The sequence below is a fragment of the Salvelinus fontinalis genome, chromosome 2 (genome assembly GCF_029448725.1).
Source record: "Salvelinus fontinalis isolate EN_2023a chromosome 2, ASM2944872v1, whole genome shotgun sequence".
NCBI classification, from domain to species: domain Eukaryota; kingdom Metazoa; phylum Chordata; class Actinopteri; order Salmoniformes; family Salmonidae; genus Salvelinus; species Salvelinus fontinalis.
Window position 1 is genome coordinate 27,904,293 of NC_074666.1, and position 12,223 is coordinate 27,916,515.

The 12,223-nt window shown below is 42.3% G+C and overlaps 1 protein-coding gene across 1 annotated transcript; it reads right to left on the minus strand.

The window, feature by feature from the left end:
* Window positions 1-1,686: 1,686 nt before the first annotated feature.
* Window positions 1,687-8,483, minus strand: LOC129815537 (glycine receptor subunit alpha-4-like). The gene is made up of 3 exons (XM_055869453.1): window positions 2,932-8,483; window positions 2,568-2,726; window positions 1,687-2,015 (listed from the first exon to the last, which is right to left on the minus strand). Exons 1-3 carry the CDS (start codon window positions 3,187-3,189, stop codon window positions 1,863-1,865), a joined length of 570 nt encoding a protein of 189 aa, XP_055725428.1. The 5' UTR covers window positions 3,190-8,483; the 3' UTR covers window positions 1,687-1,862.
* Window positions 8,484-12,223: the final 3,740 nt, after the last annotated feature.

Genomic DNA, 12,223 nt, shown 5'->3' on the forward strand with positions numbered 1-12,223 from the left:
AGGTGGTGACCACAGACCACTTCTCAGTTCCTATGCTTCCTGGCTGATGTTTTGGTCACTTTTGAATGCTGGCGGTAGCATGAGACGGAGTCTACAACCCACACAAGTGGCTCAGGTAGTGCAGCTCATCCAGGATGGCACATCAATGCGAGCTGTGGCAAGAAGGTTTGCTGTGTCTGTCAGCGTAGTGTCCAGAGCATGGAGGCGCTACCAGGAGACAGGCCAGTACATCAGGAGACGTGGAGGAGGCCGTAGGAGGGCAACAACCCAGCAGCAGGACCGCTACCTCCGCCTTTGTGCAAGGAGGTGCACTGCCAGAGCCCTGCAAAATGACCTCCAGCAGGCCACAAATGTGCATGTGTCAGCATATGGTCTAAAGGGCTCTGAGGATCTCATCTCGGTACCTAATGGCAGTCAGGCTACCTCTGGGGAGCACATGGAGGGCTGTGCGGCCCCACAAAGAAATGCCACCCAACACTATGACTGACCCACCGCCAAACCGGTCATGCTGGAGGATGTTGCAGGCAGCAGAACGTTCTCCACGGCGTCTCCAGACTCTGTCACATCTGTCACGTGCTCAGTGTGAACCTGCTTTCATCTGTGAAGAGCACAGGGTGCCAGTGGCGAATTTGCCAATCTTGGTGTTCTCTGGCAAATGCCAAACGTCCTGCACGGTGTTGGGCTGTAAGCACAACCCCCACCTGTGGACGTCGGGCCCTCATACCACCCTCATGGAGTCTGTTTCTGACCGTTTGAGCAGACACATGCACATTTGTGGCCTGCTGGAGGTCATTTTGCAGGGCTCTGGCAGTGCTCCTCCTTGCACAAAGGCGGAGGTAGCGGTCCTGCTGCTGGGTTGTTGCCCTCCTACGGCCTCCTCCACGTCTCCTGATGTGGACAGTTTGATTTCACAGAAGTGTGATTGACTTGGAGTTACATTGTGTTGTTTAAGTGTTCCCTTTATTTTTTTGAGCAGTGTATTTGTAGGGGTTTATGATTTGCTAATGTGGCAATCCACAAGAGTACAAAATAAATACAATTCTGAAATACCAAAAAATATATATTTTTCCATGCAGTCCTGCTTCAATATCTGGACTTGTGCCCTCCATGGGGGTGACATTAAAAGTATCCATAGTGCAAGAGGGCCTATATGCCATTAGTGCGTTCCATTGGAATTGTAAAAAGAACTTACGGATGACACTTCGAAGAGACATCAAGTTTGCTTACTTTCACAAAAGAATTAATGGAACTGGACATGCAGTCAGTTATTCATCCATTGGCACAGCTGATGAATTTTAACATTGTCTCAAAGTGTTCTGTGGAAGATTCAACTCGGTATTGGTTTCTAGTGCTGTAATTCAGTCCTCAGATGTTGGTTTGTCACAAAGTAGCTCAGATGGCTTCATTCCGTAGCACTTTGTAGGTGAGCCAATAGAAAACATTGAAGCAAAGGAAACTCAGAGGGAACACAGCCCTGGATATAGTGTCAATCCTTTTTGCCCGATCTACAAATGGCCTGCGGATGTCATACAGTGGAAACCCAGGAGGTAAGGCCTGAAAGATTGGGGCATACGTCTCTGGTGGTGCATCTTCTGCTACTCCATAACTATGGAGAAAATAGGCCTGACTCTGCTCTGCCAGTGCCTGCTCCTAGGAAAGAGCAAAAGGAAAAGGGTCAAATATGTCTGTCACCCTCAACCTGCAACATTTTCTCCACATACAGTATTATAATGTGGCAAAGTACTTGGATTTTGTGATGAATACATTTCACGAGAGAGATTAAACAGATAGCGATGACAACCGTATCACTGTGAGATCTACCATTTTGTTTTTCTAAGTTAACAAACAGTGGAATATCCCCATTAAACTAGACTCCAGTCAATGTGAGAAATAGTCGTTTTTACCCTGGCACAGACACTGCACTGCTGAGGGCCAAACAAGGTCCCCTGGCAGGTGTTGTTGCCTGGCACGCTGTTACCTTTCACTTTGCTGCTCTCACCACTTCCACTTCCCTGCTGATAGAGCCAGAGCAACATGGAGGTTTAGCAGGCATACGGGAATACTGTGATTCAATCTAAACAACATGCTGTGACACATTACTGATGACATTCAAGTATGTTAACAGAGTCTGAGAAATACCAACTGAATGTGTAAAGGTCTCAAAATAAGATGAGACTTAGGTAAAACAGTAGGCTACCTGGTCCCTGGAACTGATCTAGATGGAGGTGTCAGGGAAAAGTATTGGACATTTTCATAATATAGTGGAAGGCTAACTGTGGAGCTACAGACAAACTACTACCTCAAGTCAGTTCAATAATTCCAGATAATTATTTTTTTGATCACTCTTTTGGGTTACTTGTTTATTTTGAGGTCCGAAGTGAAACGGAAAGCCAAGCAATTATGGCCAGAAGAAGGAAGAAAATGACTTGAATTCAGAACAGGTCTGTGGATCTCCCAGCATGATATGACAGCCAGCTGAACTGTGTTGCTGCTGCATAACAGGGCCTAGAGGGAATAGCAGGTGACAGCAGCCTGAGGGAGTGGGCTGCACAGGGTCTTGTACTCACAGTTCTCTGCCGCTGTTGTTCTTTGATCTTTTTCCTCAGTCTGAAGAACTCTTTGTGCTGTCGTGAGACAAAGTTTACTGCTGCATACTCCAGCAGTGCAGCGAACACAAAAAGAAGACACACAGCCATCCAGATATCAATGGCCTTCACATAAGATACCTACAAACAGATGAATAAGTGTTAGAACCTCAACATGCAGGTAAACAACTGAAATAACCTGTGATGATTAGGTATTAAGTATAAAACTGGTAACAGGCATTTTCTGAATGAAATAATCTTTTGAAATCAATTTTGATTGAATGTATGTAGGTTGTCCAGCTAGAACACCTGAGCAAAATAAAAGATCAAACATTTCCTCTCTTACCTTAGGCAAGGATGCCCTGGACCCAGAGCTTTGTGTTGTCATGGTGAGCACTGTGGTGATACCAACGCCCACTCTAGCTGGGGCAGCATCCATGTTGATCCAGAAGGAGACCCAGTAGAGGATGACAGTTAGCAGGCTGGGGATGTACATCTGGATCAGGTAGTAACCCATCTGTCTCTCCAGGTGGAACTTTACCTTGATGCAGGCAAATTTACCTGCCAGCAGATGCCAGATGGTTAGAGATGAAGACATTGTCATTAAGCAAACTGTGGCAATAACATTCCATTGAGAGTCCAGAATCTACTTGTGTTGTAGTGTTTGGTGCAGCAGCCCAAGTCTTTCTCCTCTTTCAACACAAACTGAGGAAGCATCAGGTCATCAGCCACCTGCACAGGGCCAATGTCCAGCCACTGGAAACACAGGTCATTCGTGGTGTAGCCAACTAGAGCACAGAGGAGAAGGGAGAACACGGGTTTCTTTTATTCATGATCTAGCCTGCTACAGAGGGAGAGGCAAGTTTATATACAAAGTTGTCAACATCAAAAGCCTGTCTAGTCAAGTGTAGAGAATGGGGCAAAAGAGGCACCAGGAAGTGAAACTAGCCAAGTGCAAAGAATGCATAAAAAAGAGGTAAAACTCACAGCTTTCCAGCTGCATAGAGCATGTCTAAATGTCCATAGGGAAGTTCATCAGATCCATAGGGCAGGACAGGATGAGAGTTAACCTGACTCACAGAACCAGAAGCACATAGTGAGAGGGTGACTAGAAGACAGGTATGGGGAGCTTTGTACACTAATCTTACTTGTGGCTTCAAATTGAGTGTTGATAATTATTGTTACTGATCACATGTTATAAATAACACAATTGTACTCTTATATATCATTATGAGGAGACACTGTTTTAGAGATATCGGCCACCTGATACTGTAGAGGACATTCCCATTTTGAAATATCCGCAGCAGTTTGTTGTCTGTGGTGACTTTGTGAAAGTTTGCCCCTTTTTCATTGGCAAAGAAAAGGTCAGGTTTCCAGATGGAGTCCAACATGGAAGGATCCAGGTCCAAGGAGTCATCAGGGTACTCCTTATAGGCTAGTCATGGATCATTCCATTGTTGCCATAGAAACACATTGAGCCGATAGTCCTATGGTAGTTACAGTAGAAAAGAGACAGTCTATTAAAGTGAGCGAACAGCCGCTGTTTGGAGGAAAGGTGGATGAGGATAAAAAGCCCTCACCATAGTGGTTTCTGTGATGGACCCAAAGCTGTTGATGAACAGGTTGATGGTGACATTCACAGGAGGACGTGAAAAATAGTCCATGAGAAACACAGCTACTCATATATACTGCATTATAATTTCCATGTGTTTCACTATACTATTTTCTGAAACAGACCATTTTTTCATTGCTTAGCCTGTACTGTAAAATGCATTACTCATACAGTACATATTCATACAAATGTATTCATATTTCAAGGAAAATATCTGTGGCAAATAAAAACGGATCTGAAAACATTGTCAGGTCTATTTAATGATGGTATAATATTGTATTCCAGCGCACAATGGAATAAAAACTATTTTACAGTATATAATGAACAAACATTGTAAACGCAACATGTAAAGTGTTGGCCCCATGTTTCATGAGCTGAAATAAAAGATCTCAGACATTTTCCATAAGCACAAAAAGCTTATTTCTCTCAGATTTTGTGCACAAATTTATTTACATCCCTGTTAGTGAGCATTTCTCATTTGCCAAGATAACCCATCCACATGACAGGTGTGGCATATCAAGAACCCGGGGACAATAAAAGGCCACCTGTGGCGGACTGCACTAGCATCGAATAGTCCCTGTGATATGCAACTTTTCAGGGAAGTCAGGAACCAATACACGGAGTCAGTCAGGAAAGCAAAGGCTAGCTTTTTCAAACAGAAATTTGCATCCTGTAGCTCTAACTCCAAAAAGTCCATGGAGAATAAGAGCACCTCCTCACAGCTGCCCACTGCACTGAGGCTAGGTAACACTGTCACCACCGATAAATCCACAATAATCCAGAATTTCAATAAGCATTTCTCTACGGCTGGCCATGCTTTCCTCCTGGCTACCCCAACACCGGCAAACAGCTCTGCACCCCTCGCAGTTACTTGCCCAAGCCTCCCCGGCTTCTCCTTTACCCAAATCCAGATAGAAGATGTTCTGAAAGAGCTGCAAAACCTGGACCCGTACAAATCAGCTGGGCTAGACAATCTGGACCCTCTCTTTCTAAAATTATCCTCCTCCATTGTTGCAACCCCTATTACCAATCTATTCAACCTCTCTTTCATATCGTCCGAGATCCTTAAAGATTGGAAAGCTGCCGCGGTCATCCCCCTCTTCAAAGGGGGTGACACTCAAGACCCAAGTTTCATGAGCTATAGACCTTGTTATAGACCCTGTTATAGACCTATATCCATCCTGCCCTGCCTTTCTAAAGTCTTCGAAAGCCAAATTAATAAACAGATCACTGATCATTTTGAATCCCACCGTACCTTCTCCGCTGTGCAATCCGGTTTTCAAGCTGGTCACGAGTGCACCTCAGCCACGCTCAAGGTACTAAAAGAAATCATAACCGCCATCGATAAAAGACAGTACTGTGCAGCTGTCTTCATTGACCTGGTCAAGGCTTTCGACTCTGTCAATCACCGTATTCTTATCCGCAGACTCAACAGCCTTGGTTTTCTCAAATGACTGCCTCGCCTGGTTCACCAACTACTTCTCAGACAGAGTTCAGTGTGTCAAATCGGAGGGCCTGTTGTCCGGACCTCTGGCAGTCTCTATGGGGGTACCACAGGGTTCAATTCTCGGGCTGACTCTCTTCTCTGTATATATCAATGATGTCGCTCTTGCTGCGGATGATTCCCTGATCCATCTCTACGCAGACGACACCATTCTGTATACATCTGGCCTTTCTTTGGACATTGTGTTAACTATCCTCCAAACGAGCTTCAATACCATACAACACTCCTTCTGTGGCCTCCAACTGCTCTTAAATGCTAGTAAAACCAAATGCATGCTTTTCAACCGTTCGCTGCCCGCCCGACCAACATCACTACTCTGGACGGTTCTGACTTAGAATATGTGGACAACTACAAATACCTAGGTGTCTGGCTAGACTGTAAACTCTACTTCCAGACTCATATTAAACATCTCCAATCCAAAATTAAATCTAGAATCAGCTTCCTATTTCGCAACAAAGCCTCCTTCACTCACGCCGCCAAACATACCCTCGTAAAACTGACTATCCTACCGATCCTCGACTTCGGCGATGTCATTTACAAAATAGCTTCCAATACTCTACTCAGCAAACTGGATGCAGTCTATCACAGTGCCATCCGTTTTGTCACCAAAGCCCCTTATACCACCCACCACTGCGACCTGTATGCTCTAGTCGGCTGGCCCTCGCTACATATTCGTGGCCAGACCCACTGGCCCCAGGTCATCTATAAGTCTATGCATAAAGTTGTTCTCAACTAGCTTACCTGGTGAAAAAAAAAATATATATATATATTTTTTTTGCAGTTTTGTCACACAACCCAATGCCACAGATCAAGTTTTAAGGGATTGTGCAATTGGCATGCTGACTGTTGGAATGTCCACCAGAGTTGTTGCCAGAGAATTGAATGTTCAATACTCTGCCATAGCCTGTCATTTTAGAGAATTTGGCAGTACGTCCAACTGGCCTCACAACCGCAGACCACGTGTAACCACGCCAGCCCAGGACCTCTACATCCAGCTTGTTCACCTGCGGGATCGTCTGAGACCAGCCACTCGGACAGCTGATGAAACTGAGGAGTATTTCTGTCGTTAATAAAGCCCATTTGTGGGGGAAAAACTCATTCTGATTGGGTGGGCCTGGCTCCCAAGTGAATGGGCCTATGCCCTCCCAGGCCCACCTATGGCTGTGCCCCTGCCCAGTCATGTGAAATCCATCGATTAGGGGCTAATTTATTTATTTCAATTGACTGATTTCCTTATATGAATTGTAACTCTATAAAATTGTTGAAATTGTTGCGTTTATATTTTTGTTCAGTATAATAATAATACATTTGTATAAAGCTTTTCATTACGGAGTTATTTTTGATACTGTATTTATACAATAAAAACAACATACATTTAGAATCAAGGCAGATAAAATAGCAATAGTGTGCTGGGTGCTAAATACAATTTAGATTAGGAATATAAAAAATTCAGTCTGTAGAAGTGGGTTTTAAGGCACGTTTTAAAAGTTCAGAGTGATGGTGCAACTCTCAGATGGCCAGGGAGAGCATTCAATAGGCGAGGGGCAAGGGACCAGAAGGGTCGGTCCCCCATAGTTCGGAGACATGTCTTGAGGACTTGAAGCAGTAGGGAGTGGCTGGAGCAGAGAGTGCAAGGTGGCTCGCTGATTGAGATGAGATCGCTGGGCTTTAAATACAAGCATGACCATTTTGAAGTCAATCCTGTAGTTGATCGGTAGTCGGTGGAGTTGGACCAGGATCGGGGTGATATGGTCTGACTTCTTGGTCCTGGTCAGGACCCTGGCAGCACTGTTCTGGATTAGTTGGAGCCTCTGTAGGGATTTAGCTGGGAGGCCCCCAAACAGCGCATTGGCGTAGTCATTCTGAGAGAAGAAGGCATGGATGAATTTCTATGCATCTAGCTGGGAGAGTGATGGTATGACCTATTGGAAGAGGTAGGAGGAGAACCAGTTCAGAGCTGTTCCAAAGACAGCAGTGTGTTCTCTGAGATGCCACAGGAGGATGATGTGGTATACAGAGTCAAAAGCAGCACTGAGATCTAAGAGGAGGAGGATGCTAGGAGGTCCAGAATCAGCAGGTCATTGGTAACTTTAATCAGAGCTGTTCTGGTGCTGTGCAAGAAGTCAGATTGGAAAACCTTTTACAACTGTTTTGAAGATTGATGGTACTATATCTCTCCGGTCAGCAGGGACTTGTTGATCAGGGTTGTGAGAAGCATAAGCAGGCTTGATGAGCAGGTTTTGAGTAGGGATGTAGGGAGAAGGTGGTGGCCTTTCATTTTAGAGATGATTGACTGCACAGCGGTGGATGTGTTTACAGTTTATAATGTGGCAAGCTGTCTTGTATTAGATTGAGTAATGACAAACAGACAGGATAAAATGGTTGTCGTTTCCAATATGCTCCCATTAGTATATTGCATCTCTCAACTACTGACATCATAAATATTTCATAATCTAATTTCCTAAGAGGGTATAATTTATTGATTCTACTTAAATTAAATTAGTGTATTTATAGACAATCAGCAGGGAGTTACTTTGCATTGCATTCACTGGCATATTTCAGTGATGTGCAGCAGGTATAAAATATATATGATGAGATTTGACCCTTGAGAAATAAAGAGGAACTATGTCAGAGGGAATCTGCTGGCTTCGCTGGCTGTGGAGAAACAGACTGAACTAGGGGCTCTATTCATTCTGATCCCGAGATAACATTTTTAGGTAATTTCCGATTGAGCTGACATATGCAGCATATACTGTGAATGCAGTCTCCGCTAAAGCGGGAATATTGGCTTTACATTTCAATCACACTGTAAGGCTGAACTTCTGTGACGCGGATTTAATAGAGCCTAAGGTCTGTGGGTTATCATACACGCAAAATTACACTTTCTAACCAAAAACAAATGCTCTGAGTAATTCCGGCTTTAAGTATCAAAATAAATCATAATTGTAATATGAAAGTGGAAATCTTTCAGATTTATTTCCAATTGTATCTTAAATATATTCTTTAAAGCTACTGTACTACAGCCACCTGTTTAGGCTTTACTGTACTGTATCATAATGTGTATAACTGTATATGTATTGTTGTATAATCTACAGTGTATTGCATTATACCTTTGAAGTTGGGTCTAATGCGGGCGTCATACCCAGATGTCCTTCCCATGAGTTTATCCAGAAAGTCAGATGGGGAAGGGGCCTTCCCTACCCTGCTAGGTAGCTTCATCTCCTTACAGGACCCAGGCCTGCCAGAGGGGAGGAAGAGGAGCAAACTGTGAGAGGAATGTCAGGAGTGGTATTATCTGGAACTGATGGGCAATTACTGTTTCAGACGGTCATGATAAAGAGATGTGATAGAAAGGATTTGATTTATAAAGGTGAAGAGTTACATACTCTGCTCACCAAGTGATTTTCTGCAAAAACATATTTCTGAAAATATAAGGCGGGAATAAGAATGGTAGGGACGATATATGCTTTTTGTAATTACTATTTCTTTGTAATCAGCCACAAGCAGTAAAGTAGTGACTATTTTTGTAATAAAATTTGAATATTCATGTATTACAATGAAGAGATGGTACTTGAGTTGGTGTGATCATTTATATTGATTTTAGTAAACACACAGGTCATGTAGCTTTCTCCTTTATGTAGACTGCGTATATCTAATCCCTGGACAAAATCATCTCTCCACTGTGTCTTTCCCAACATTCCAAATCACCTTGCTCCCTCTATCAGCGGTTTTCTTTCATAGATGATCCTACTTTGTTAAGTGTAGGACGTCTACGGTCTAGTCCAAATGCATTAGACTAACAGCAGAATCGTATAAAATTGTTACGGTAAATGTAGAGTTGTTGTATGAATAAAATATTTAATACAGGGTAAAAGTCTGCAAAATTTGGAGGAATAACTACGTCATACACCTTTTAGTATACAGTCCAAATAAATATCCTACAGTTATTGGTAATTATTTTTACAAAATGTAATGTAAAACATGATTAGCTCATCAAAATCAATTTAATATCTATTATACATGTATTATTTTTAGGCACATTTAAAAAACATATCTTGTAGAACATATGAACCTTTCAAGGTGAAAAAACAGATTTTATTTCTCTGCGATTTTCATATAATTTGGAGAACATTGTACATTCCCCATGGAACAACTTCTCTCACTTCGAAAGTAGCAGATCTCTATTTCTTCAGTTTACACAAATGCACATTGAAACAACATTTTCATTTTTCTTAGTCTCCTTTTAGTTTTACTCAAACAACCACAGGCTATAATAAAACAATAATTACTTACTAAGCCAAAAGGCAAGACAATTATGTATCTTACCTGCATTGTAGAAAGCAGACAGAGGAGACCCATACCATCCACAGGACTAGTGAAAGCATTCTCTGCTTACAGCTCTGTGTATAAAATAAAATACAAATGGATGAAGAAATGTTTAGAGGCATATAACTCAGTGAAGAGTCTGTGAACCTAGGCTGAGAAACATGGTGTTGCTCCTCTACCCAGACAAATCCTTATTGAGCCCTCTGAGCCTCCGGCTCAGGTGTAACATCCAAGATGATGCTGGTCTATAATTCAAGGTCTGGGGAAGTTTTGCCATGTGCTTTTTTGTGTTGAAGACCCACAAGCTTTAAGTCTTTTTCATAGCCAAATGCATGCTCCAGGAATTACAGCAGGAATATTTAAAGAGACAGCAGCATTTGAGAACTCTTTAAAAAAAAAAAAAAATTGTCAGTGCATCTTTAAAGTTCCAAATATTTTGAGACTTTATCTTATGATGGCTTTAGACTTTAATGAGCACAGTTTGGATCCACAGTCAAGGCATTTTCTATTAAATACCTTTTTTCACCTAAAAATAAAAACACAATCATAACAGGGAACATGGACATACATTCCCCAAATATATAAACACTGAACAAAAATATAAACGCAACATGTAGTGTTGGTCCCATGTTTCATGAGCTGAAAAAATAAATGTTCCATATGCACAAAAAGCATATTTCTTTCAAATGTTGTGCACAAATTTGTTTACATCCTTGTTAGTGAGCCTTTCTCCTTTGCCAAGATAATCCATCGACCTTGATAGGTGTGGCATATCAAGAAGCTGATTTAACTCCATGCTCATTACATAGGTGCACCTTGTGCTGGGGACAATAAATTACCACTTTAAAATGTGCAGTTTTGCCACACAACACAAAGCCACAGATCTCAAGTTAAGGGAGCGTGCAATTGGCATGCTGACTGCAGGAATATCCACCAGAGCTGTTGCTAGAGAATTGAATGTTATTTTCTCTACTGTAAGCCCTCTCCAACGTCATTTTAAAGGATTTGGCAATACGTACAAACGGCCTCACAAACACAGACCACATGGGGGGGTATTTCTGAGTAGTAAATCTGTCTGTAATAAAGCCATTTTATGGGGGAAAACTCCTGATTGGCTGTGCCTGGCTCCCTAGTGGGTGGGCCTATGCCCTCCAAGGTCCACCAATGGCTGCATCCCTGCCCAGTCAACTGAAATCCATAGATTAGGGCCTAATGAATTTATTTCAATTGACTGATTTCCTTATATGAACTGTAACTCAGTAAAATAATCGCATTTATATTTTTGTTAAGTATATTTCTAGATACAAAGTCTACCTCCATTATTAAAATAATTAATTTCAAGAATGTATTAAATAAACATTAATTGGTAAAAGGATTTTGAATTATTCAAGGATGAAGAGGGGCACTCAAGGCAGTTAAGCAGACAAATGAAAGAATAAAGGGCACAACATTGTTATCAAAAGGAAAGTACTTTCAAGGTGTACAATACAAAAGGGAAAGACATTTTGTATATTTCTTTATGAGAAGTTCTCGACTAGTTAATTAAACTATCCCTCGAAGGGATACGTTGTCTGTTCACAGGTTAATTACTTGTCTCTTTCAACACCTAGATAAATCACACCTTTGGAGGAACTCGGTAGTAACAGTCAGACAAAGCGGCAATACATTACTTTTAATAATTACGCCTATGGCAGACTATCTTAGCAAAAGCGATGCTAGCTGTACCTCACGTGTTAAGACATTTCCTTCACATCTGTAAAAACGTTCCCGCCTTCCCACAGGGAGGTGTTTAAGAGCCAAAGTGTCAGCAGATTGGGAGGGAAAAGAATCTTTCAAATCCTGCAAGTTTTCTGCATGTAAAAGCTTGTCCAGCTCCATAGTGGTTAAGTAGGCCAGCTTTAATTTTAAATGTGGCAGCCTTCTGTAGAGTATAAAGTTATACTGCAGACCTACTTTCCCAGTGAGTGTTTCTGTATGCTGTAGCCCACACAGGTCAGGCACCCTTGGAGCAGGACTGCCTGTTCCCATCCACTCTGAGGAGAGCCATGGCACTAACCTGAGAACTCCCAGGACAGGAAGAGTCTACGTGGGAGCAGTGCAGGCAGGTGAGCAGTGATGGTTGGGAATGGATCTTTTGTTCAACAACAGTCTCAACATGGTAAACCATAGCAAAAGCCACTGCATAAAAGACTCCAT

Excerpts from the sequence above, each read along its gene's own strand:
- LOC129815537 (XM_055869453.1), bottom strand. The coding sequence starts at position 3,189 with ATGACAATGTCTTCATCTCTAACCATCTGGCATCTGCTGGCAGGTAAA. Across the intron at positions 2,727-2,931 it reads CCAGGGCATCCTTGCCTAAG|GTATCTTATGTGAAGGCCAT; the intron begins GTAAGAGAGGAA and ends ATCTGTTTGTAG. Across the intron at positions 2,016-2,567 it reads AACAACAGCGGCAGAGAACT|CAGGGAAGTGGAAGTGGTGA; the intron begins GTGAGTACAAGA and ends TGGCTCTATCAG.